Source organism: Netta rufina, assembly GCF_964035555.1.
Source record: "Netta rufina genome assembly, chromosome: 4".
Classification (NCBI taxonomy): domain Eukaryota; kingdom Metazoa; phylum Chordata; class Aves; order Anseriformes; family Anatidae; genus Netta; species Netta rufina.
In genome coordinates, this window is record NC_140127.1 from 71331090 (window position 1) to 71358422 (window position 27333).

General features: G+C 49.3%; 2 protein-coding genes across 2 annotated transcripts; one reads left to right on the forward strand and one right to left on the reverse strand.

The window, feature by feature from the left end:
• Positions 1–7001: 7001 nt before the first annotated feature.
• LOC311209337 (T-cell surface glycoprotein CD8 alpha chain-like) lies at positions 7002–13546 on the forward strand (the record flags this gene model as incomplete). Its single annotated transcript, XM_084286613.1, has 6 exons — positions 7002–7050; positions 7656–8021; positions 8701–8775; positions 9376–9492; positions 11078–11108; positions 13492–13546. 6 exons carry the CDS (start codon positions 7002–7004, stop codon positions 13544–13546), a joined length of 693 nt encoding a protein of 230 aa, XP_084142739.1.
• Positions 13547–20713: 7167 nt separating this feature from the next.
• Positions 20714–27308, reverse strand: LOC311208737 (T-cell surface glycoprotein CD8 alpha chain-like; the record flags this gene model as incomplete). The annotated part of the gene is made up of 6 exons (XM_084285664.1): positions 20714–20768; positions 23180–23210; positions 24796–24912; positions 25513–25608; positions 26288–26653; positions 27260–27308. The coding sequence occupies 6 exons, from the start codon at positions 27306–27308 to the stop codon at positions 20714–20716; spliced, it is 714 nt and encodes a 237-aa protein (XP_084141790.1).
• Positions 27309–27333: the final 25 nt, after the last annotated feature.

A 27333-nucleotide genomic window follows, 5' to 3' on the forward strand; every position in this document is an offset into this window, starting at 1 on the left:
TGCTTCTAGTCTTTTCTTTGGCGTGCAATTGCCTCATGCTTTGAATTTAAATGAAATGACACCTGGACTACTTAAATGAAAGAAAAACAAGCGTAAGTGCTTCATCTCCCTTTCTCTTCTGTCACACTGGTAGTTTGTTGGCATTAGTGTGAGCTGAGGTTTGTGTTGATAATGCCTCTAGTGCAATTCTTAGTGTACAAAACAAGCAGACTCATAACAGGGCACGTTGGTAAAAATTCAACTTACATATTAGAACATTTTTAATACAGTGATTCTGTTCTCCCTTTAAAAAAGCACCAATTAGAGATAGGTAGCTAATTCACCAACTTGGCTGTTATCACCAGATCGTTGCAATTCTTCTCGCCGTCTCCACGCTTACTTAATAATTGCCTGCAGTTCTGAAACTCCACCAACAGATGATGCTAGCAGCTTAATACAGAATGCTCGTGTGCGTACAGTAATGAGATGCTGGGCATTTGTGAAACTCTGCCTGCATTTTGGCTGTTACAGCTATCCAGAATTTGCTTCTGGTAACCAGAGAAAGTGCTTGCACAGGGAAAAGGAAATAATAACAGGAGGTTTTTGTGCTTAAAATACGGTTAGCTGATGTGTGTACACTTTCTCTGCTGCAGCTTGGAAACATCCATAGCAGAGTATTTGATTTTAAAAACCTTTAAAGTTTGAAGTGCTGCAGTGGTGTCTGGGCTCTGTCCCTATTACACTCTCATACCGTATTCTCAAGCTGTTAACTTAATCCTTAACTTAATTGCAGCAGTCTCATGAAAAACACATAGCCAGAGGGACAGTATTCATCTGTCACAGCGAGGTCTGCGTCCAGGTCACCGTGCAGCTGCTGCAGTGCTGCTTTCCACCCTCCTTTGCAGATTGTTGGAGCACAGCTCTGTGGTACCAAGCTCACCAGTGATGCAGATGGGCTTTAAGTCAAGATTTTTCTGACCGCAGTTCTCTAAAAGGCTTAGCTTCTAGGTGCTCTGTCGTGGGCGTTTATAAACAACTTCCATAGTGGTGGGTTGGTCGTAGTGTTAGTTTTATGTCTTTTAATAGACTCTTCCAACTTCGGTACCTGTCTTGACGTATCACTGCAGATTTCCCATTTCTTGGCGGGTTTGAAGTCTGATTTGTGTCAGCACACACGATCAAACCTTAAAAACAGATACTGGGGAGTGAAAGTAGTAGGGACTGTTTGACCTTAAATGGTTCTTAAAACCTATTGAACACTTTCAGGGTAACGTGACCGTGTCGCTGTGACAAAGCTTGTGTCTTTACCTCCCGTTCAGCGCTGTCGATGATCTGCTCTGTGAAGTATTTTTCAATTAGGAAAGTCTTTTCCTGCGGGGACTTTGGCACTATAAATTGCAAGTGGACATGGCTGAACAACCGGCCATGCCTGCCAAGAATCAGCGTGTTTTGCTTCTGCAATACTGCATTGATCTCAGCCTTCTGTCTGTAAGTCAGATTGATTAACCGGTCTAGAAGCTGCAGCAAAAGCCGTGTGTTAAAACTAATGATTGAGAGCTTCTGATCCCTGTTTGCTTAGATCTGTCTCCTTCCTGGAGCTTTCATCCTTTCCTTCTAACATTTCACAGGGTGCTGCTAACGTTTAAGGTTGAAGTTAGTTATGACTACTCGGAGCCAACACACCAGATTTAACAGAGTACGTTTGGGTTAGATTTTGCTTGCAAGGTTTGTTTGCCTGCTGCAAAAATACTGTTTGCTTTTCTGCGCTTGCCACCGCAGAGGTTGATTTGTCTCTCTGAAAGTGTTATGTCCTATAACCCATCGCCACTCTTGTGATCTTCCTTTTGTAACAGCAGAATGCAGTGTAGGGAAAAATGCTTTGAGGATAGAAGAAAGAGGAGATCTATAATAAGAGATGATCTATAATAAGGAGAACTGTACCATAGTGTTGGATTACTACTCTAAATTTAATTCACGTCTTAATATATATGTGCAAGAGAAAAGCTAAAAAATATGTGTGAGGTGACACTCGGTATGACTTCATGTTTGCATTAAATTAGCAGTCCTATAGAGAAATATGGAAACTGGACTCTTTTAGCCTGCTGTAAACTAACAAATCTTGCTGGGCTCCTATGCAGGAACTGATGTTTACGTGTCAAAATTAATTGCAGCGGTTTTTAACACAAGAACTAGCAGAATCCTCATTAAGCAGGGAAATCCTCAGAAGCAAGGAAACGGCAGGAAACTAAAATCAACTCGGAGCATGAAATCTGTGTGGTGGGTGCACCTTCAAGGACAGGTGCACAATCAGTGAAGGAAGAGGGTAAGTCACGAAGGCTAAAATACCTACAGTAAAAGTAACGGGGTAGGGAAAGGAGGAATTCAGATCCCTTTCTGTCATTCCTTGCCAGCAGCCTTTCAAAGCTAAACTTTTGCTCTCTCCACAATTTTCAGCTTGTAGGTTAAGTTACAGGGTGACACCCTGCTTCATCCATACCTTTGTGTGTTTTCTTTCTTCATTGCATGCTGTTGGGATAGCAGAATATCGATGCAGGCTGTGGGGAAGGACAGCTCTGTCTGTATCCTCCAAATACAGAAGCCCTACTAGGCTGGCCCAGTGCATATTCTACTTTACAAATAGGATTTTTTTTACAATTTGGGGGTTATTCTGAATGTAGCTGAACAGCACAGTTTCATGGAAAACTGGAACGAAGACCCAGCCCTGAAGCTGCAGGGTGCTGTGACCTGGACTGGTGTGAGCACAGCTTAGGTGAACTCAGGCTTGGAAACAGCCACTCTTCTCCTCCCTTTTCTCTCCCTCATGTTTATTTTCACACTTGGTGCTGCTGCTGTTGGTTTCTTCTTTATAGGGTCAAGTGAGCAGGTTTTCTTTGATCAAAGTATCAAGGAGGTGGGGGAGCTGCAAATAGCTTCTCAGATTTTCTTCAGCATCATCCACGAGATGTTTGCTGCAGAGGGGGGGGAAACTAAACACATACAGTTATTCATTTTTTTTTCCTAAATTCCAGTGTTTTCCAGGGTTTCTGAATTATTTAAAGAGGTTTCCAAGAACGTGGAGCACAAGCAAAAATGTAAATGCTTTCCTAGAACAAAAATAACATTGCATTTATTTAACAGAGCCCAGGATGTCCATCCAGTGGTGCATAGGTCGTGCTGACCCTGCACATCAAATGGGTTTTATTTCAAATTAATTAGAAGGAAGACACCCGGTTACAGGAGGCTCGTATTTCACTGTCTCTTTACAGTTCTCCCTGGAGCTATCGGTCACTGTTTCTTTTACCTTATCGTGCTTTTCTGTTCTGAATGCTGAAGGGGTTTGGTTCCCACGGGGCAGCTGCCAGGCACTTGCACACCACAGTTTTAGTGCAGGGAGGCTGGGCTGGGCTGAGCTGCCTTCGCTGTAGCAGTGAATAAGGCTTGGATGGGTGAAGGGCCTGGAACTGGCTCAGAAAAATCACTCAGAAAATATTTTGGAGTAAATGAAGCACTGGGTGAGGAAGCAGCAGGTGTCTAACAACAGCAACAAATTCAGGAGGCTTTGTGTTGTGGGGGCATCTGATGCATCCCTCAGCTTCTTAGGGTTTGCAGTGACCACCTTGTATCTTTTTTCCTTCGTTAGTTGAGGTTCTGTTTAAATCATAAATCACCTCTTAGTCTTTTGACTGCTAACCCGTGTTGTTTGCCTTTAGCCCATCGGCTTCTGATGAAGCTTTGAGCTACTCCCTGCCAGGTAACCCTCAAGAGCTGAACAAATTTACTGCTTCTACTTGTCTTTAAAAAGGTACTGCTCTCAGCCCCAAATCCAGCCAGGTTGCTCCTAACCAGCTTTGCTGGAGGCACCTACGTGCCTCACAACGTGATGCTGCACTGGGGCTGGGCTGGCTCTTGGCTCTTTCGTCTCTCACTCCTGCAGTGGTGTTTTGTGTCTGGTTATTATGGCTTTAGTGCAAAAACTGTGTTTTTTTTTTTTTTTTTTTGCCTTCCAAATAGATTTGATCAGAGACCTGAACTGCAAAGTGACCTGGTCATGGGACTGCACAGGAGGGGCTGGCTCAGGGGGCTCAGCCGTGCCTCGGAGAGCTTGTTATCTGCTGGAGGGCTCTTCGGTGATAGAAACTCACCCAGCTTCTCGTGGATGTCTGCTGGGGAAGCGCTCCTCGTTTCTAGGGTGTCCATCCATAGCTGCTGGCCTGTGTCCTCTGCCTTACTCCAGGCTGCCTCTGACTTGGGAAGTGATCGTCCCCCTGTACTCAGCTCTGGTGAGGCCGCACCTCGAGTACTGTGTTCAGTTTTGGACCCCTTGCTACAAGAAGGACATCGAGGTGCTTGAGCGGGTGCAGAGAAGGGCGACGAAGCTGGTGAGGGGCCTGGAGAACAAGTCCTAGGAGGAGCGGCTGAGGGAGCTGGGCTTGTTCAGCCTGGAGAAGAGGAGGCTCAGGGGTGACCTTATCGCTCTCTATGGGTACCTCAAGGGAGGCTGTAGCGAGGTGGGGGTTGGCCTGTTCTCCCACGTGCCTGGTGACAGGACGAGGGGGAATGGGCTTAAGTTGCACCAGGGGAGGTTTAGGTTGGATCTTAGGAAGAACTTCTTTACTGAAAGGGTTGTGAGGCACTGGAACAGGCTGCCCAGGGAAGTGGTGGAGTCATCATCCCTGGAGGTCTTCAAAAGACATTTAGATGTAGAGCTTAGGGATATGGTTTAGTGGAGGACTGTTAGTGTTAGGTCAGAGAGTGGACTAGGCGATCTTGGAGGTCTCTTCCAACCTAGATGGTTCTGTGATTCTCTGATTTCCTGTTACTCAGCACTGCGGCCTTCATCCCGTGCTGCACAATGGGCAACATCAGAAGAGGCAGGGCTGGTGGTACATTTTGTGTAGGGGTGAGTCACAAAGAGCCTCAGCAAATAACAGTACGAGGAGGAAAAGGAGTCCTCTGGGTGGTGATGTGGGGCCCAGGGCCTGAACACAATGCAGGAAGAGGTGGCCTCGTGTGGAAACCACCTCAGTCCGTCAGCCACGAGGACCAAGCTGAAGGTCCTAAGCTGTCTTTATGAGAGGAAACCAGGCTCCTGTTTGGTATCTGGGACTGACCTGTAATAAAATAACACTTTTAAGTAGAGAAGTGGAGTTCCTGGCCTAGGTTCCTCCATTAGGCGGTGAAGCCAGGCACCTCCCAAGAGCAGCTTATCCCATTATAAAGGCAGCACGGATTCCCCTTAGGTTAAGGAGAATAACTTTAAGGAGAAAGGAGAATAACTTAATGAGGTTAAGGAGAAAACTGCCCCCCAAAACAGAAGGGCCTACACAAACAGCATAACTTAGAAGTCACATCCAGAGATGGCCAGAGTCCTAAGAGATTTCTTTACCTCAGGCCTGATGTTCACGTTTGCTTGATGGGATTTCAAGATTCAGACCCTTGTAATGTTATTTAATTGACAAAACCTTTGTTCTTTTGAAAAAAGAATCTATCTCATTTTGACATCACAAGTCATACAAAGCACATTTTACATACAAAGCTCATATACATGTACACAAAGCTCATCAAAGCACGTTTCATGGATCTTAGTGGGCCTAATACATGCTGTCCTCACTCATCAAAAAGCTTTGAGGCCCAGTGAAATGAGCCCAGTTCCTAACCCATTTAGCTCACTTTCTCATAACCATCATGTCTAAGTAGCAGCCAGAACAACAATTTTATCAGTCAACAGCACCTGATTCCTGGCATGCCCAGGAACAGGGGGCTTTCTTTGCAAAGGAGTAGTAGAAATACACCTCCCACATAAAGGAAAATCATCACCATCATCATAGAATCATTAAGGTTGGAAAAGACCTTCAAGATATCTGGTCCAACCACCCCCCGACCACCAATGTCACCACCAAACCATGTCCCCAAGCACCAGGCCCAACCTTTCCTTGAACACCCCCAGGGATGGTGACGCCACCACCTCCCTGGGCAACCTGTCCCAACGCCTGACTGCTGTTTCTGACAGAAGTGTCTCCTCATTTTCAACCTGAACCTCCCCTGGCACAACTTCAGGCCATTCCCTCCAGTCCTATCACTGGTTACCTGTGAGATATAATAATTAAAAATAAAACAAGTACAAAGGCCAGGAAATAACAGCAAATAACACCACCAGCCTGGTGAAACCGTTGCTAGTCTATGTGCAAATACCAGGAAGCCCAAGTGGTCGCCTGGAGGCAAAACCAAGGGCCCTGAATGCTGAAATGTGTAAAGTTTTTTTTTTGGCAGTACGGAAGTCCCTGAGGTTGGAGTTGAAAACCACGAGATGCTCAAAAAAAAAAAAAAAAGAATGCATGCCACTGCGCACGGGGCTTTCTTGATGGGTTTCGCATCAGCGACCACCTGCCTTGCACAAAGCAGCTTTTTCAAAGAACAATTGCAGAGAACAATGGGGCTGAAGGACTCAGCTACACGTCAGCAATGCATGGGCTTGGACGCATGTATATCTATATAATGATAGATAGATGGGTATATGCTGTAAAACAATCCTGCGTCTTGATCGCTCTGTAATAAAAAAGCTCTTCCACCTACACCAGGCTGCTTGAGCACACACAGGTGAAGGCAGCAGAACCTCTGCCAAGAAATGCAGCGTGGGGCCTGTGTCCATGGCATGGCACTCACCCACGTTTTCTGCAGAGCTGGACCTGATGTGAGTGACCCAAACAACTGGGAGACAGCAGTCTGCGGTGGCTGGTCCTATTTCAAGCCCACAAGTTGTGAGTCTGAATCTTTGGTGAAGTTGCCACAGCAAAATCCTCAAGGCACCATTGAAATAAATGCCATAAAGACAAATGAGCCCAAGTTCTGGAACAGAAATGAATTCTTCAGAAATCATTGCTTGTTTCATTTCACCTCAGATGCTGAACACCGGCTCTTTCCTTAGGAGGGTCCTGGTGACATCACATCCTCTCCAAAAAGCTGCACAGCCTCCGAAGGCAAGCGAGAAAGATCATCTGTGCTCCGCTGCCTTGTCCCCGAGGATGACGGACGCATCTCCTGCGCTGCTCCTCCTGCTCAGCCTGGGGCTCTGTGAGTATGGGACTGGGATTCTTGGTGACCTTTTCCATGGGGAGCGAGTAAAAGGGGTTAAGGCGTTCCCCTTTCACCAAATCCAAGGAACTGGGGAAAATGATCAATGGGGAAAATGAAGAGCAAGCCCAAAAGACAAAATATCAGGGCTGCTCAGTGAACGAGGAGGGAAGGAAAGCAGGAGCGGCGTGACTGCAGCGTGATGCAGTGGGAACACAGCCCGCTCAGACAGGCATTGCTGGAGGGGACAGGGAATGGCAAAAAAAAGGGGGGAAGGGGAAAAATAAATAGCAGTTGTTATTAGGGAATCACTTCAGAATAACAGGGAAATGTTACCACCCCTGAGAACGCAGCTGAAAGCTATTCTGAAGGGCAGCATCTGTCTCAAAGCCCGGGTGGCTGAATGCTGAGTCCCCCAGGGACTCAACCAAGCCACCCAAGCGTGCCGGATGGTGTGCTCCTCCCTTCGTGTCCTCCTTCAGGACCCGGGTGCCAGCCCTGGGGCTGCCCAAAGACCCCCAGGAGCAGCCCCTGAGCTTGCCTGCAGTGAAGCCGCTCTTCCCGAGCAGGCTGTGAAGGGCAATGGTGGACTTGTCCCCCCGCAGGCTGCCCTGGAGCCCAGGGCCAAAGGAACATAGTGACGGCCAAGTTCTACGACAGCAAGACCACGCACCCCCAGAGCGGAAAGTCCCTGGAACTGGAGTGCACAAATTCCCAAGACAGCGGCGTCTCCTGGATCCGCCAGGACAACAATGGGACCCTTCACTTCATCGTCTATATTTCCACCTTGTCCAAGACAACCTTTAAGGGGAACCAGATGACGTCTTCACATTTTGGGACGTTGAAGAGTGGCAAATCCTATCGGCTGGTGGTGAAGTCCTTCGAGGCTCAGGATGAGGGGACCTATTTCTGCACCGTCAACTACAACCAAGCGCTGTACTTCAGCTCTGGCCTACGCGCCTTCTTCCCAGGTCAGCAACATCCTCACCTGCCTCACTTACACCCAGCACCCCTGCCCATGCCTCTTTTCTTGCTGTATTGCCCCCAGTCCCCATCTCCCTCCTGGTTTGCCCAAGGCATCTTGTGCCCAAAGCCCTGGTCCTCCTGCTGGAGGCTCCCTGCTCACCGTCTCTGCTTGCTCATCCCTGCCCAAAACCAAAGGTGGTCGAGCAGACCCAGCAGCACCTCCCCATCCCACTGGTGGCTGAGGGGATGAGAGTAAAAAAAGTCCACAACCACCCCCTCCTTCCTCACTTCACCTCGGCCCTAAAAGTCCTTCCAACCTCTGAGGGCTTACAGCACCTCAAACGGAAACTCACGGGCGAGGCTGGAGGTTGGACTGAGGAAAGAAAAAAAAACAACAGGTCAGTCAGGACATGTGTCCTAAGAGCTACAGATGAGGTAAGATAAGAGCTCAGAAATTGAGAAGTGGGGGCAGAAAGCAAGAAATGAGGAGCCCACAGCTATCAGCCTGCAGCTCGGTAACACAAGCTCACCCCAAGGGGGCACGTCGGGGCAGCACAGTCCCAAAACGGGCCCTACAAAGACCTCCCAAGCTGGCAACAGGAGCAGCCGTTCCCCAGCAGGGCTAGGGGTGAGCTATTTCGTTCTGTCTCACTGTGTGCTCCATTCATCCCCTGTCACTTACAGTCACGACAGCGGCGCCTGTCACAACCGTGCCCCCCAACACCAAGAGGGACGTCTGCCTGCAGAGCCACGAGGCAGGTAACCCAGGGGAGGCAGAGGGAAGGAGGGGGGCTCTGCCACAGGGGTTGCTGTGGGTCCGAAGAGCTTGGCTGGATATCTGTAGTGACAGCTGGCGTTTTGGGATAGGCAGGGATCCTTTGAGCTCTGTCAGAATTGGGGAGCTGCATCCCTGGGGGGGGGGTGAAAGAGATTTGTGGATGTGGCACCAAGGGACATGGTTTGGTGCTGGGACTCGGTGTGTCAGGCTGATGGTTGGACTTGGTGATCCTGAGGGTCTTTTCCAACCTAGAGGACTGCATGGTTCAGGGACTCCAAGCACTGATTTCTCCCCACCCGGGATGACTTACAAAGCATGAGCCTGCCTGATGGCTGGGCACCCCAAACAGAGGGCAAGTCCTATGGGCTAGCACTGGTTTTAGCCTCAGCAGGAGACACGAGAAGCCTTTTGGCTCCCTCAGCTCCCTCTCCTCACCTACAGCTCCTGCCAGCCTCGCTCAGAGCCAGACGGGTCCCTTTGCTTGCTGGGCCCCCAGATGGCTCCACCAGGACCGGCAGTAACCCCAGCTGTGAGTGCCTGCAGGACCTTTCCTCTCTCTTGTCTCTCTTTTATTCCTGCAGAGACAAGCAAGGAGAAAGAGCTGAATTTCTTCTGTGAGATTTTCATCTGGGTTCCTTTGGCTGCCGCCTGCTTGCTGCTTCTCATTGCCCTGGTCATCACCATCGTGCTGTGCCAAAGTAAGTCGCACCCCGAGCCCCTGCAGATGTTTCAAAGAGCAGAGCCCGGTCCTCCAGCAGAATGGGCTTTCTGGCTCTTCCCCTCACGTAGCTATCGAGTAACCAGGACACAGTGAGTGCAAAAGGGCCACTCTTAAAAGTAATTTCCGCATTGTCCTCATCCTTAGGTTTAGCTTGAGAAATACCCATCAAATCCTACACTGTAAGATGACAGAATACAAAGAGGAAACTTACCCTACCAAACTGTATTGGTCCTACCACCCTTAAATCAGTGTATGAGGGGCAAAAGTTCCAGAACACTTTGACAAAACAGGATAAAGGTGCTTCAGCATGAGCCTTGCAAATCCAAATGACTCTGATCGGCAGCTGGAGCTACAGCCAGCTGAGCTACTGCATGCCCAGCTCCAGAGGCTGGTGCAGGTCAGGCAGTAATGCGAGGTCTCTGGGAAGGCAGAAGTCCTGTAGCTGAATTTCATGTCTGAAATGTCTTTAACTTACCCTCAGCAAGCAGTGGGAGCAAATGGATTGAAATCAGTTTAATGCCAGCTGAAATCAATTTAGCTTTCCTGTGGGGAAGGGCCCAGACACCCCCAGCACCTGCACCCCTTTCATTACATGGCTCAGCTTGTTAGTGTGGGTCACTGCCAGGCTCTGCTGCTGAATTAACCTCACCACATCCTCACTGACCCTACAGCCCAGAGCTGATGTGAGATTGATTTACCAGTTTAACAAGTACAATTTTTCAGCATCTGTTAGCCCCAAAAAACACTAATAAAAACACTAATCTCCACTACCCACAGCAAGAGGAAGGAATACACAAAGAAACACTGATAAACCCCAGCCAATTAGCTGCATTAATTTCTGCAGCAGGCAGCACAAACCCCTCAAGGAGGACTTTTACATCCAGACATCTCCCTTTTGTGCTAAAATGAATGGTTTACCATTGTATTTTCCTGAAATAATGACATAGATGCTAAAACGGGGAAGAGCATCGTTCAGGGGGATGGATCCTGAGCTGATCTAAGTCAGGGTAGAGCCACAAAGCAGCAGTGTATTTAACAAACGCTGGCTAAAAGCAGAGCCCCGTGTCTCTCTGCATCCCTCTGCACATTTATAACAGCAGTGAAGAAGCCCAGAGGGTGAAACCAAGCCCAGAGAAACCCTCGTGGTGTGTGCAGGCAGATCGCAGCCACCTGGAGAGAAACCTGGGATCTGTGCCACTCGCCTGCTGTAGAAATAACTGCTGCCAACGGAGTTTCAGCAGCGTGCCAGAAAGTCACTGCAGAGAGCAAAAACTAATTCCCCGGCAGTGTTGGCAGGATGACCCTGCTGCTGCTGCTGCTCCCAGGAAAACACCCTATGGTTTGGGATGATCCTGGAGCTGAGAGTCGGGGGAACGTGCAGCACTGCTCACTTGTTTTGGGGAGAAAGCCACACAAGCTTTATCTGCTGACAGCCTTCAAGGAAACAGAAGGGTGGCAGGGTGCTAGGGAACGCCAGCTCAATGCCACTGCTGCATTTCTTCACGAAGCTGTGCCTTGCTGTCTCTGAACTAAAACATTTTTTATTTATTTTTTCATTTTAGAAACCAGGCGACGCAGATGCAGGTGTAAGAGGTTAGTACTTGACAGCTGGTGCCACTTTGCAATTTGTTGGCACCTCAGCCTGAAGTGACACAGCAAGCAGGTGTCAAAAAGCACCTAAAAAGCCTTCATTCAGGGCAGGGTGGTTGGGAAGGGGCTGTGTAACTGGGGGGGGGGGGGGGGGGGAAGGGTGGAGGTACAAACAGAGAAGATTCCCTTCTGCTGCTTGCTTTTTAAGGAATTCAAACCCCTGAGAGCTGATGCTGCAGTAGATATTAAACAGAGAGACAGGAGGCATTTGCAGCAGTCTAAATCCTTTGCACATCTCCCAGAAATTAGCACTACCCTTGAGTATTTCTAACATGCTGCTCCAAAAAAGCTGCATGTATGGACAATGAACAGGTTATGCCGGTGCTAGCAGAACGCCCTCTGCACCGTTTTGGAGCAGCAGCACCACAGCCGTACGCTTCTATGTCCCCAACAGGCACCAGGTAACAGCAAGGAACAGGCTCACGCAGCCTGAGATGATTTTCCTAAGAAACAGCAAGTTAGATGTGTGTAGATTGAGACTTAAGTTGTATTCTAAGGCAGACAGGAATCCTTTTCTCTGTCTTCTCCTACCTCTACCCGTTCCACTCATCACCCTTAGCCCCCAGGAGCAGACTGTACTAACACTGCAGTGAGCAATTTCCCAGTTAGAAGCAAGAAATCCTCCTGCCCGCACATACCGCACGGTTTGCTTCTGCAAACTGCCCTCCCTGCAGCTGGTTTCTTCACCCAGCCCACGCTGCAGAAAACCACCCGTGTGCTTCTGCAAGCCCCGTGCTGAGGGTGCGCCCTAGGGCTCGCACAAAGAGCAGAGCTTGAGCACGGGATCCCTGCTGCTGCCCCAGCCACGCCAGCACCGGGCTAGCGGTAGAAAAACTGGGTTGCAAGAAAGGCTGGGGCAGTAATTTCACACTACCACAGCCTCGTTCTTTGCAAATCAAGCATCTTGCAACCAAGGTAAATGCAGGTTCCTTATTACACAGCCGTAGGTTTCACAGTAAGAGAACAACTACGTTTTTATTACACAATTAAATTAAAACAATCACTCAAAAAGCTACTACTAAGAGAGAATAAACCTCCCTCCACTTGCATTTACAAAAAACGGATCCCTACGGATTTATTTAATTTTTAACTGCATGAACCTCAGAGAAAGCATCAGAAATCAGTGCCTGAATAACAAGAACATGTTATACCAATAACATCACAACAACATGTTATGGAGCTGGCACAGAGTGGCAGTGCCTCCTGATCTCTGGGTGCAATTTTCTGCACAAACCCCGTGACCACACAGGACATCACACCTCCAGAGCTGCTTTCTCTCTGGCCAGGCTGAAACACCAAGGGAAGGGCCCCTGGCTTTTACAAAGCCTATTTTCCACACCCAGCCCGGCACAGTTCTCATCTTTGCCTGGCTTTCCAAGGGCTAAATCGTAACGAAGACTCTTCTAACGTTTAGGACAGTGCCTGCATTCCTTGCTTCTCTCTATTCCTGCTGCCAGCCCTGTGCAGAGATGTTTTCTCCCTCAGGAAAATCATCCTGCACGACTGTAGAGCTCTTCAGGTTCCCACTGATGGAGTGCTTGGGTTCCAAGTGCCTCAGGAAATCACCTCACCGAGGACAGCTTTCCTTTGGCACTGCTAACATGACAGGGTTACGTTTTAAGCAACCGCAGCGTATTCCAGCTTTTATTTAGAGAGGAAATCCCTGCTGCTGTTAGCAGTTGCCACTTATTGAAATGAAGCTCCCTGGAAGGTCACAGCACAATTCATTCAATTAAAGAGCACCTCAGGATCTGGCCTGGGATTCCTTCTGGCACCTGAAGCGTTTGTTTTCCACCACAGATCAGTCTTCAGTGAAAACAGATGCCAAATCTTCAACTCATTAAATCATAAAACCATCAGTTGCTGGGGACCAGTAACATCTGTCACGTTGGGAGCACGCGTGGAGCCTGTAAAGCCTCCTAACAAGCAACCAGAGCAGTCCTCATGAACTGGCAACAGCTCCCCTGCCTCCCCAAAGCCCTCAGCCTTGCTTTCAGGGCAGCGTTGTGTTAGCAGAGGGAGGGGGACGAGGCTCCTCGCCTTTCTGACTGTGCAAAGGCTTGGTGAGAGCATGGAAATGTGCAAAGGTTAAAGGTAATTTTTTAAATGACCCCAAATAAAGTTTGTTTAAAAAATAATAATTTAAAAAAAATGGTTAGCAGCTTATCTTAAACCTTGCTACTGAAGGGGCTGTGGGAACACTTCCCAGCCTGGTCTTTGAGATCCCAGCTGCAGACCAAGGCCAAGGGAGCTGATCAGCAGCGTTACAGCAATTCCCTTCTTGTTTGTTTCATGTCAAATGAATGACAAATGTTTCTCTCTCTAGACCTGCAAACGGGAATCCCAAAATGAAGCCCAAGGTGCCAAGCCAACAGATATGAGCACCTGCACCTCTTGGCTTCTGGATCCCCTTCTGGGAGCAAATGCCCATCACCTACACGATCCGTATGGCTACTACTCCTCATGCACTCTATCCTGAGAAATTTGAAGAGACAAGCGTCCAGATGGAGCAGGGACACGTGGAAGGCAAGCAGGCACTTCCTCTGCGAACTGCGTGCCAAAGCACAGCTCCTTCCACACCCTGAGGTTTGCAAAGTGATTCCCAAGGCCAAACGTCGCCTTTAATCCCAGTGACAGAGCTCGGGTTCAGGCAGAAGAAACAGGTCAGTCCTGATGCCAACAACAGCCAAAACACAGCAAAATTTGAATTTGTTTTCTTTGGAAATCACTCTGGAACAATTTCACTTCCTATACCCTCTTTTTGGGGTGCCGTGCATCTCCAGTCTCCATCTAATACAACACAAGGTCACACTGAGAAAGTAAATACGAATTAAAGGGCCTTGCTCTTCAGGGTATTACAGTCCCGTAAGCTAAAGCTTACTGTTTCCCTCTTGCTATCCTTGTTCTGCTGCTGCTAGCCCCACTTCCATGGATTTCAGCAGTTTTGCCTGAGCATGGAATGGGAGCTTTTCTTTCTTTCTGGAATAAATGGTTGAGTAGGTAAAAAATAAAAGTCTTTGTTACTTATTTTGGTTAAGCAGGGTTTTTAGCATAAAAACCTGGGACATATTGACCGATCTAAATGAGAGTTCTGGGTTTTTCTAGCTGTACACTTGATGTAAACATTTCCTTATGACACTGGGAAATCAACAACTGGGGTAAAGAATAAAACAATATTTCTAGTTGGACTTACTAATGCTTCTTACTTTCATCACTTCCTAGCTTCAGAAAAGCTAAAAATCGATGTGAAAATATAAATGAGAGGGTAAGGGAAAAGGCAGTGACTTACACACCAGCCTGGGCTTTAGGATGCCAGAGTTTAGCTTGCAGTTTGCCACAGCCTTGAAACAAGCTCTCTCAAATTATTTTCCCTGGGACTCACAGGATGGGCCCAGTAACACTCCCCCGTGCGAGGAAGCTGGATGAGATAAAGGCTCTGAAGGTGCTCTGGTCTCCTTGCCAGGGGACTGATAAAAGCCTGGAGAGAAAAAAAAATAAAAAAAGGAGAATGAAAAACTCTTTGCTAAGCTGCAAACAAGCTGGGAACAAGAGAATTGAGAGAAAAACTGCTCTTAGTTCCTTGAAATAATTAACGGGGAAAAAAAGAGAGACTAAGGAAGTGTATCTAAACAACAGAAGAGAAACACTGAGTGACAGAACTACAGGAACACACACTGTAAAGAAAAAAAAGGAGTCTCAAGGTGAGCTGCTGCTTCCAGGCACATCGGGTCCAGCCTTTACCCCCACTTCACCAGGCTGTGTTTAGCCAAAGCAGTCTGAGCTTGCCGGACGGTCAGCTCTAACCACGCAGATGAAAGGCTCAGGCCTCTCGTCTCCCCTGGGAGCACCCCTTGCATTATCTGCTTGGAGTTGCTGCCTGAATTTGAGATGAATGTTTGCTCTATAGAGCCTTAACTCTGTTCCTGCAAAGCTGTTTTACAAAACCCACAAAACTGCTGCCTCCCCAGGAGCATCCCTCACTGTGTCCTCACTGCTCTGACATTTTATCCTCGCACACATCGCATTGCACAGCTTTGGCCAACGCGATGTGTCCTGTGCTGCCACAATCCTGTAGCCCGGGCTGTCAGGCAGTGCTCTGCCTGTCTGGGGCTAGCCCCAAAACCTAAAGCCTCTCCCACAGAGCCTCTCTTGGCACAGCTGCAGTCCCACAGGGATTGAGATGTGAGGGTTTGAGCACTGCTGGTGCTGAGACAAAGTTGGCACGGGGGTGGGAGGCTGCTGGAGATCCCCGTTTGAACGCAGAGAGCTCACTGGGGCTGCAGGAGAACCGATCAGGAAAGCAACGCAACAACTGCAGTTAATTAACCAGGGACAGGAATTGGGGCTTAAAGATGTCAGTGCCACATCTGGCTGCTCTAGGAACCAAGAGATCCAAGGCTTACACGGTACAAAATGTGCTCAGGACAAACCGAGAGGGCAACAAGAGAGGCTGGGATGCCCGGTACGGACACTGTGAATGGTTTAAAGAAGTTTCTGATTCCCTGCTTCTGAGCTAAGCGAGCTGTCCTCTCCTTTAAGCATCTGCAGATTTGAAGGACCCTGAGCAGAGCTTGTAGGACAAGCTGCTAACTAAAGACCCTCAAAAAGCTCTTCCTCCCCTGCGCCTCCTCAAACAAAGGAGCAGGTGTTATTTGAGTGAGCTGTAAAGCCTTCAGAAAAGAAAGTGCAAGCAGCTCACGCAGTCACTGAGGAAAAGATTAAGCTCTACAGCTGACACATCTCGTGAGCCAGCCCCTACCACGGGATTCGTACGATGCCGTGATCTGCAGCTCTGCATCCACCTGCACCCCCTGTGCCTTCCCCAGGGCTCTCGTCACGGCCTCTGATGTTACAGAGTCACTGCTGCTGAACTCGGCTCCGTCCTGAAGCACAAGGCTTAAAATGAGAAGGGATGTGATTCATCTGCCTCAACTCCCCCTCGATTGCTGATACCTGGCTGCTCACACTCACTCTGGCAATCCAGAGAGGCTCCTCTTAGGGAGGGGAGATGACTGGAGACATCCCTCCCTCACCAAAATCAACTAAAGGAGCCCAAACGTGCCTCTTTCACAGGAGTGATGGCGACAAAAGCCCACCCTCGCTGCCTGCAGGAGGGTCTTGCACATGGCCACTTCAAGGACTCGTTGTTTTTCCCTCTCAGCCTTCATCGTTGCTCGTTCTTCCCCGTCACCTCCCCCTGCTGCTCGGGCTTTCCGATGGCTTTGGAGAAAGGAGGTGCAGGAGGTTTAGTGGAGGACTGTTAGTGTTAGGAAATTCTGTGATTCTGTGACTCTCCTGACCTTCTGCAGGAGGGATTTTGCTGTTTGAGCAGCAAAATCCTCAATCACAGCACTTCAATTTTATTTTATTTTATTTTATTTTATTTTATTTTATTTTATTTTATTTTTTTTTTTCCCTAAAACATCCTTGAATTGCAGGCTCACAAGGGGCTCAGAGGGATAATATTCCTACAGATACCTTACAGGCAGTTTGCAGTCGGCTTAGGACGTAGTTTGAGTGATAACATCCCTTCTGTCATCTTCACAGGTGTCAGAACCAAGCTCAGAGAACACCAAGATCTGTGTTTAAGGAGATGCCAAGCTGTGATCAAAGATGAAGAAGTGAAGGTGATGCCCAGCTGACAGCAAGAAGCTGAAAGCAGTCATTTATTTGTAATACCTTGCTGATACCCAGTAAAATGCGGTGCTCCCGTAGCTGACAGCTGTGGTATCCAAAAACTGGCAGGCGGGGGAATTTGTGATGCCCCCGTTGATGGGGTTTGCTTTATAGGTGAAACAGGGAGAGCTTTACAGAAGGAACATAGTGCACAGGCAGGAGCAGCACAATGAGAGCCCTCTCGTTGCAGCAATGACATTGCTAGGAATTTTCCAGGCTCATGTATTTAGGAAGGAAGGCCTCAGTTAGCTTCCAAGATTTCCTCTCTGCTCTCTTTGAAGGTATCTGGCTGTGAAACCGGAGCTTAGACCTGAGGTAGGGGTTGCTGCAGGCAGCTGGGTGATGGTCGGTGAGCATCGTGCCCTGCAGTGCCTGGATGCAGGCTGGCTGCTGAGACCTGTGCCCTGCAGCATGGTGCCAGCTGTGGCTGGCAGACTGCAGACTGGAAACGTGGCACGAGGGGTGTGTAGGGACAGGCAGGAGCCACCCCAACCCCTCCTGATGTTGGCATCGGGGTTAACAAATCAATTATAGCTCAAAAGCCAGTAGACCCCACTGCGCCCACTGGGTTTTATGCTGTGTAATTGCAATTGGGATGTCAGGAGCTGTCAGTGCCCAAATATCCCTATTTTACATCACTTAGGTATTGTTTTTTTTTTTTTTGTTTTGTTTTGTTTTTCTACTTATCTCATTGCAGTTGCTTTTTGTAGTGAGAAATGTTTTGTGAAATACTTGCTGATTTCTAAACCCCTGGATCCTGCTTTTAATACGTGGATCGCTGCATCTGAAAGCAGCAGAGCACGCGGGGAAGGACGCAGAGTGATGCTGCCGCCGGGCTCTCTGCTCACCGTTTCACACCACACCATTCATCCCTGCACGTCCCAGGCCACGTTCACGCAGCGCTGTGCTGGGCAGGATGCATTGCCAAGGAGGGGCTCCCCGTGCATGGGGGGCTGGCTGTGGGCAGCAGCAGGTGCCTGCAGCCCCATCCCTGCACCTCCTTTCTCCAAAGCCATCAGAAAGCCTGAGCAGCAGGGGGAGGTGACGGGGAAGAACGAGCAGCGATGAAGGCTGAGAGGGAAAAACAACGAGTCCTTGAAGTGGCCATGTGCAAGACCCTCCTGCAGGCAGCGAGGGTGGGCTTTTGTCGCCATCACTCCTGTGAAAGAGGCACGTTTGGGCTCCTTTAGTTGATTTTGGTGAGGGAGGGATGTCTCCAGTCATCTCCTCTCCCTAAGAGGAGCCTCTCTGGATTGCCAGAGTGAGTGTGAGCAGCCAGGTATCAGCAATCGAGGGGGAGTCGAGGCAGATGGATCACATCCCTTCTCATTTTAAGCCTTGTGCTTCAGGACGGAGCCGAGTTCAGCAGCAGTGACTCTGTAACATCAGAGGCCGTGACGAGAGCCCTGGGGAAGGCACAGGGGGTGCAGGTGGAGGCAAAGCTGCAGATCACGGCATCGTACGAATCCCGTGGTAGGGGCTGGCTCACGAGATGTGTCAGCTGTAGAGCTTAATCTTTTCCTCAGTGACTGCGTGAGCTGCTTGCACTTTCTTTTCTGAAGGCTTTACAGCTCACTCAAATAACACCTGCTCCTTTGTTTGAGGAGGCGCAGGGGAGGAAGAGCTTTTTGAGGGTCTTTAGTTAGCAGCTTGTCCTACAAGCTCTGCTCAGGGTCCTTCAAATCTGCAGATGTTTAAAGGAGAGGACAGCTCACTTAGCTCAGAAGCAGGGAATCAGAAACTTCTTTAAACCGTTCACAGTGTCCGTACCGGGCATCCCAACCTCTCTTGTTGCCCTCTCAGTTTGTTCTCAGCACATTTTGTACCGTGTAAGCCTTGGATCTCTTGGTTCCTAGAGCAGCCAGACGTGGCACTGACATCTTTAAGCCCCAGTTCCTGTCCCTGGTTAATTAACTGCAGTTGTTGCGTTGCTTTCCTGATCGGTTCTCCTGCAGCCCCAGTGAGCTCTCTGCCTTCAAACGGGGATCTCCAGCAGCCTCCCACCCCCGTGCCAACTTTGTCTCAGCACCAGCAGTGCTCAAACCCTCGCATCTCAATCCCTGTGGGACTGCAGCTGTGCCAAGAGAGGCTCTGTGGGAGAGGCTTTAGGTTTTGGGGCTAGCCCCAGACAGGCAGAGCACTGCCTGACAGCCCGGGCTACAGGATTGTGGCAGCACAGGACACATCGCGTTGGCCAAAGCTGTGCAATGCGATGTGTGCGAGGATAAAATGTCAGAGCAGTGAGGACACAGTGAGGGATGCTCCTGGGGAGGCAGCAGTTTTGTGGGTTTTGTAAAACAGCTTTGCAGGAACGGAGTTGAGGCTCTATAGAGCAAACATTCATCTCAAATTCAGGCAGCAACTCCAAGCAGATAATGCAAGGGGTGCTCCCAGGGGAGACGAGAGGCCTGAGCCTTTCATCTGCGTGGTTAGAGCTGACCGTCCGGCAAGCTCAGACTGCTTTGGCTAAACACAGCCTGGTGAAGTGGGGGTAAAGGCTGGACCCGATGTGCCTGGAAGCAGCAGCTCACCTTGAGACTCCTTTTTTTTCTTTACAGTGTGTGTTCCTGTAGTTCTGTCACTCAGTGTTTCTCTTCTGTTGTTTAGATACACTTCCTTAGTCTCTCTTTTTTTCCCCGTTAATTATTTCAAGGAACTAAGAGCAGTTTCTCTCTCAATTCTCTCGTTCCCAGCTTGTTTGCAGCTTAGCAAAGAGTTTTTCATTCCCCTCTTTTTTTTTTTTTTTTCTCTCCAGGCTTTTATCAGTCCCTTGGCAAGGACACCAGAGCACCTTCAGAGCCTTTATCTCATCCACCTTCCTAGCACGGGGGAGTGTTACTGGGCCCATCCTGCGGGTCCCAGGGAAAATAATTTGAGAGAGCTTGTTTCAAGGCTGTGGCAAACTGCAAGCTAAAGTCTGGCATCCTAAAGCCCAGGCTGGTGTGTAAGTCACTGCCTTTTCCCTTACCCCTTGCCTCAAACTCTCGTTTATATTTGCACATCGATTTTTAGCTTTTCAGAAGCTAAAAAGCTAGAAAGCGAAGAAAGAAAGAAGCATTAGTAAGTCCGACTGGAAATACTGATTTATTTTTTATCCCAGTTGTTGTTTTCCCAGCGTCATAAGGAAATGTTTACACCAAGTGTACAGCTAGAAAAACCCAGAACTCTCATTTAGATCGGTCAATATGTCCCAGGTTGTTATGCTAAAAAGCCTGCTTAACCAAAACAAGTAACAAAGACTTTTACTTTTTACCTACTCAACCATTTATTCCAGAAAGAAAGAAAAGCTCCCATTCCATGCTCAGGCAAAACTGCTGAAATCCGTGGAAGTGGGGCTAGCAGCAGCAGAACAAGGATAGCAAGAGGGAAACAGTAAGCTTTAGCTTACGGGACTGTAATACCCTGAAGAGCAAGGCCCTTTAATTCATATTTACTTTCTCAGTGTGACCTTGTGTTGTATTAGATGGAGACTGGAGATGCACGGCACCCCAAAAAGAGGGTATAGGAAGTGAGATTGTTCCAGAGTGATTTCCAAAGAAAACAAATTCAAATCTTGCTGTGTTTTGGCTGTTGTTGGCATCAGGACTGACCTGTTTCTTCTGCCTGAACCCGAGCTCTGTCACTGGGATTAAAGGCGACGTTTGGCCTTGGGAATCACTTTGCAAACCTCAGGGTGTGGAAGGAGCTGTGCTTTGGCACGCAGTTCGCAGAGGAAGTGCCTGCTTGCCTTCCACGTGTCCCTGCTCCATCTGGACGCTTGTCTCTTCAAATTTCTCAGGATAGAGTGCATGAGGAGTAGTAGCCATACGGATCGTGTAGGTGATGGGCATTTGCTCCCAGAAGGGGATCCAGAAGCCAAGAGGTGCAGGTGCTCATATCTGTTGGCTTGGCACCTTGGGTTTCATTTTGGGATTCCCGTTTGCAGGTCTAGAGAGAGAAAAGTTTGTGATTTATTTGACGTGAAACAAACAAGAAGGGAATTGCTGTAATGCTGCTGATCAGCTCCCTTGGCCTTGGTCTGCAGCTGGGAACCTCAAAGAGCAGGCTGGGAAGCATTCCAACAGCCTCTTCAGTAGCAGGGCTTGAGATAAACTGCTCAGCAATTGTTTGTAATTATTGTTTTTTAAACAAACTGTTTTGGGTTGTTTTAAAATTTACCTTTAACCTTTGCACATTTCCATGCTCTCACCAAGCCTTTGCACAGTCAGAAAGGCGAGGAGCCTTGTCCCCCTCCCTCTGCTAACACAACGCTGCCCTGAAAGCAAGGCTGAGGGCTTTGGGGAGGCAGGGGAGCTGTTGCCAGTTCATGAGGACTGCTCTGGTTGCTTGTTAGGAGGCTTTACAGGCTCCACGCGTGCTCCCAACGTGACAGATGTTACTGGTCCCCAGCAACTGATGGTTTTATGATTTAATGAGTTGAAGATTTGGCATCTGTTTTCACTGAAGACTGATTTGTGGTGGAAAACAAACACTTCAGGTGCCAGAAGGAATCCCAGGCCAGATCCTGAGGTGCTCTTTAATTGAATGAATTGTGCTGTGACCTTCCAGGGAGCTTCATTTCAATAAATGGCAACTGCTAACAGCCGCAGGGATTTCCTCTCTAAATAAAAGCTGGAATACGCTGCGGTTGCTTAAAACGTAACCCTGTCATGTTAGCAGTGCCAAAGGAAAGCTGTCCTCGGTGAGGTGATTTCCTGAGGCACTTGGAACCCAAGCACTCCATCAGTGGGATCCTGAAGAGCTCTACAGTTGTGCAGGATGATTTTCCTGAGGGAGAAAACATCTCTGCACAGGGCTGGCAGCAGGAATAGAGAGAAGCAAGGAATGCAGGCACTGGCCTAAACGTTAGAAGAGTCTTTGTTACGATTTAGCCCTTGGAAAGCCAGGCAAAGATGAGAACTGTGCCGGGCTGGGTGTGGAAAATAGGCTTTGTAAAAGCCAGGGGCCCTTCCCTTGGTGTTTCAGCCTGGCAAGAGAGAAAGCAGCTCTGGAGGTGTGATGTCCTGTGTGGTCACGGGGTTTGTGCAGAAAATTGCACCCAGAGATCAGGAGGCACTGCCACTCCGTGCCAGCTCCATAACATGTTGTTGTGATGTTATTGGTATAACATGTTCTTGTTATTCAGGCACTGATTTCTGATGCTTTCTCTGAGGTTCATGCAGTTAAAAATTAAATAAAACTGAAGGGTTCAATTTTCTGTAAATGCAAGGGGAGGGAGTTTTATTTTTCCCTCTTAGTAGTTGCTTTTTGAGTGATTGTTTTAATTTAATTGTGTAATAAAAACGTAGTTGTTCTCTTACTGTGAAACCTACGGCTGTGTAATAAGGAACCTGTATTTACCTTGGTTGCAAGATGCTTGATTTGCAAAGAACGAGGCTGTGGTAGTGTGAAATTACTGCCCCAGCCTTTCTTGCAACCCAGTTTTTTCTACCACTAGCCCGGTGCAGGCGTGGCTGGGGCAGCAGCAGGGATCCCGTGCTCGAGCTCTGCTCTTTGTGCGAGCCCTAGGGCGTACCCTCAGCACGGGGCTTGCAGAAGCACACGGGTGGTTTTCTGCAGCGTGGGCTGGGTGAAGAAACCAGCTGCAGGGAGGGCAGTTTGCAGAAGCAAACCGTGCGGTATGTGCGGGCAGGAGGATTTCTTGCTTCTAACTGGGAAATTGCTCACTGCAATATTGTCTGCTCCTGGGGCTCAGGGTGATGAGTGGAATGGATAGAGGTAGGAGAAGGCAGAGAAAAGGATTCCTGTCTGCCTTAGAATACAACTTAAGTCTCAATCTACACACATCTAACTTGCTGTTTCTTAGGAAAATCATCTCAGGCTGCGTGAGCCTTTTCCTTGCTGTTACCTGGTGCCTGTTGGGGACATAGAAGCGTACGGCTGTGGTGCTGCTGCTCCAAAACGGTGCAGAGGGCATTCTGCTAGCACCACAGCTGTAAGATCCAGTGAGGAATTCAACCTCACTGTTTGGGGATGGGAAGGAATGAAATAGTCACCCCTGGGCTCAGGTTGGAGCAGTGCCTTAGAAATACACAAAGGTAATGCTAATTTCTGGGAGATGTGCAAGGGTTTTAGACTGCTGCAAATGCCTCCTGTCTCTCTGTTTAATATCTTCTGCAGCATCAGCTCTCAGGGGTTTGAATCACTTAAAAAGCAAGCAGCAGAAGGGAATCTTCTCTCTTTTTACCTCCACCCTTCCCCCCCAGTTACACAGCCCCTTCCCAACCACCCTGCCCTGAATGAAGGCTTTTTAGGTGCTTTTTGACACCTGCTTGCTGTGTCACTTCAGGCTGAGGTGCCAACAAGCTGCAAAGTGGCACCAGCTGTCAAGTACTAACCTCTTACACCTGCATCTGCGTCGCCTGGTTTCTAAAATGAAAAAATAAATAAAAAATGTTTTAGTTCAGAGACAGCAAGGCACAGCTTCGTGAAGAAATGCAGCAGTGGCATTGAGCTGGCGTTCCCTAGCACCCTGCCACCCTTCTGTTTCCTTGAAGGCTGTCAGCAGATAAAGCTTGTGTGGCTTTCCCCCCAAAACAAGTGAGCAGTGCTGCACGTTCCCCCGACTCTCAGCTCCAGGATCATCCCAAACTAAAGGGAGTTTTCCTGGGAGCAGCAGCAGCAGCAGGGTCATCCTGCCAACACTGCCGGGGAATTAGTTTTTGCTCTCTGCAGTGACTTTCTGGCACGCTGCTGAAACTCCGTTGGCAGCAGTTATTTCTACAGCAGGCGAGTGGCACAGATCCCAAGTTTCTCTCCAGGTGGCTGCGATCTGCCTGCACACACCACGAGGGTTTCTCTGGGCTTGGTTTCACCCTCTGGGCTTCTTTACTGCTGTTACAAATGTGCAGAGGGATGCAGAGAGACACGGGGCTCTGCCTTTAGCCAGCGTTTGTTAAATACACTGCTGCTTTGTGGCTCTAACCTGACTTAGATCAGCTCAGGATCCATCCCCCTGAACGATGCTCTTCCCCATTTTAGCATCTATGTCATTATTTCAGGAAAATACAATGGTAAACCATTCATTTTAGCACAAAAGGGAGGTGTCTGGATGTAAAAATCCTCCTTGAGGGGTTTGTGCTGCCTGCTGCAGAAATTAATGCAGCTAATTGGCTGGGGTTTATCAGTGTTTCTTTGTGTATTCCTTCCTCTTGCTGTGGGTAGTGGAGATTAGTGTTTTTATTAGTGTTTTTTGGGGCTAACAGATGCTGAAAAATTGTACTTGTTAAACTGGTAAATCAATCTCACATCAGCTCTGGGCTGTAGGGTCAGTGAGGATGTGGTGAGGTTAATTCAGCAGCAGAGCCTGGCAGTGACCCACACTAACAAGCTGAGCCATGTAATGAAAGGGGTGCAGGTGCTGGGGGTGTCTGGGCCCTTCCCCACAGGAAAGCTAAATTGATTTCAGCTGGCATTAAACTGATTTCAATCCATTTGCTCCCACTGCTTGCTGAGGGTAAGTTAAAGACATTTCAGACATGAAATTCAGCTACAGGACTTCTGCCTTCCCAGAGACCTTGCATTACTGCCTGACCTGCACCAGCCTCTGGAGCTGGGCATGCAGTAGCTCAGCTGGCTGTAGCTCCAGCTGCCGATCAGAGTAATTTGGATTTGCAAGGCCCATGCTGAAGCACCTTTATCCTGTTTTGTCAAAGTGATCTGGTACTTTTGCCCCTCATACACTGATTTAAGGGCGGTAGGACCAATACAGTTTGGTAGGGTAAGTTTCCTCTTTGTATTCTGTCATCTTCTAGTGTAGGATTTGATGGGTATTTCTCAAGCTAAACCTAAGGATGAGGAAAATACAGAAATGAATTTTAAGAGTGGCCCTTTTGCACTCACTGTGTCCTGGTTACTCGATAGCTACGTGAGGGGAAGAGCCAGAAAGCCCATTCCTCTGGAGGACTGGGCTCTTCTCTTTGAAACATCTGCAGGGGCTCGGGGTGCGACTTACTTTGGCACAGCACGATGGTGATGACCAGGGCAATGAGAAGCAGCAAGCAGGTGGCAGCCAAAGGAACCCAGATGAAAATCTCACAGAAGAAATTCAGCTCTTTCTCCTTGCTTGTCTCTGCAGGAATGAAAGAGAGACAAGAGAGAGGAAAGGTCCTGCAGGCACTCACAGCTGGGGTTACTGCCGGTCCTGGTGGAGCCACCTGGGGGCCCAGCAAGCAAAGGGACCCGTCTGGCTCTGAGCGAGGCTGGCAGGAGCTGTAGGTGAGGAGAGGGAGCTGAGGGAGCCAAAAGGCTTCTCGTGTCTCCTGCTGAGGCTAAAACCAGTGCTAGCCCATAGGACTTGCCCTCTGTTTGGGGTGCCCAGCCATCAGGCAGGCTCATGCTTTGTAAGTCATCCCGGGTGGGGTGAAATCAGTGCTTGGAGTCCCTGAACCATGCAGTCCTCTAGGTTGGAAAAGACCCTCAGGATCACCAAGTCCAACCATCAGCCTGACACACCAAGTCCCAGCACCAAACCATGTCCCTTGGTGCCACATCCACAAATCTCTTTCACCCCCCCCCAGGGATGCAGCTCCCCGATTCTGACAGAGCTCAAAGGATCCCTGCCTATCCCAAAAACGCCAGCTGTCACTACAGGCATCCAGCCGAGCTCTTCGGACCAACAGCAACCCCTGTGGCAGAGCCCCCCTCCTTCCCTCTGCCTCCCCTGGGTTACCTGCCTCGTGGCTCTGCAGGCAGACGTCCCTCTTGGTGACCTGGCTGCCCTGGGTGGTGGGGGACACGGTTGTGACGGGCGCCGCTGTCGTCGTGACTGTAAGTGACAGGGGATGAATGTAGCACACAGCGAGACAGAACGAAATAGCTCACCCCCAGCCCTGCTGGGGAACGGCTGCTCCTGTTGCCAGCTTGGGAGGTCTTTGTAGGGCCCGTTTTGGGACTGTGCTGCCCCGACGTGCCCCCTTGGGGTGAGCTTGTGTTACCGAGCTGCAGGCTGATAGCTGTGGGCTCCTCATTTCTTGCTTTCTGCCCCCACTTCTCAATTTCTGAGCTCTTATCTTACCTCATCTGTAGCTCTTAGGACACATGTCCTGACTGACCTGTTGTTTTTTTTTCTTTCCTCAGTCCAACCTCCAGCCTCGCCCGTGAGTTTCCGTTTGAGGTGCTGTAAGTGCTCAGAGGTTGGAAGGACTTTTAGGGCCGAGGTGAAGTGAGGAAGGAGGGGGTGGTTGTGGACTTTTTTTACTCTCATCCCCTCAGCCACCAGTGGGATGGGGAGGTGCTGCTGGGTCTGCTCGACCACCTTTGGTTTTGGGCAGGGATGAGCAAGCAGAGACGGTGAGCAGGGAGCCTCCAGCAGGAGGACCAGGGCTTTGGGCACAAGATGCCTTGGGCAAACCAGGAGGGAGATGGGGACTGGGGGCAATACAGCAAGAAAAGAGGCATGGGCAGGGGTGCTGGGTGTAAGTGAGGCAGGTGAGGATGTTGCTGACCTGGGAAGAAGGCGCGTAGGCCAGAGCTGAAGTACAGCGCTTGGTTGTAGTTGACGGTGCAGAAATAGGTCCCCTCATCCTGAGCCTCGAAGGACTTCACCACCAGCCGATAGGATTTGCCAATCTTTGACGCCTCAAAACGTGAAGATGTCATCTGGTTCCCCTTAAAGATTGTCTTGGGCAAGGCAGAAATATAGACGATGAAGTGAAGGGTCCCATTGTTGTCCTGGCGGATCCAGGAGACGCCGCTGTCTTGGGAATTTGTGCACTCCAGTTCCAGGGACTTTCCGCTCTGGGGGTGCGTGGTCTTGCTGTCGTAGAACTTGGCCGTCACTATGTTCCTTTGGCCCTGGGCTCCAGGGCAGCCTGCGGGGGGACAAGTCCACCATTGCCCTTCACAGCCTGCTCGGGAAGAGCGGCTTTGCTCCAGGCAAGCTTGGGGGCTACTCCTAGGGGTCTGTGGGCAGCCCCAGGGCTGGCACCCGGGTCCTGAAGGAGGACACGAAGGGAGGAGCACACCATCGGGCACGCTTGGGTGGCTTGGTTGAGTCCCTGGGGGACTCAGCATTCAGCCACCCGGGCTTTGAGACAGATGCTGCCCTTCAGAATAGCTTTCAGCTGCGTTCTCGGGGGTGGTAACATTTCCCTGTTATTCTGAAGTGATTCCCTAATAACAACTGCTATTTATTTTTCCCCTTCCCCCCTTTTTTTTTGCTATTCCCTGTCCCCTCCAGCAATGCCTGTCTGAGTGGGCTGTGTTCCCACTGCGTCACGCTGCAGTCACGCCGCTCCTGCTTTCCTTCCCTCCTCATTCACTGAGTAGCCCTGATATTTTGTCTTTTGGGCTTGCTCTTCATTTTCCCCATTGATCATTTTCCCCAATTCCTTGGATTCGGTGAAAGGGGAACGCCTTAACCCCTTTTACTTGCTCCCCATGGAAAAGGTCGCCAAGAATCCCAGTCCCATACTCACAGAGCCCCAGGCTGAGCAGGAGGAGCAGCGCAGGAGATGCGTCCGTCATCCTCGGGGACGAGGCAGCGGAGCAC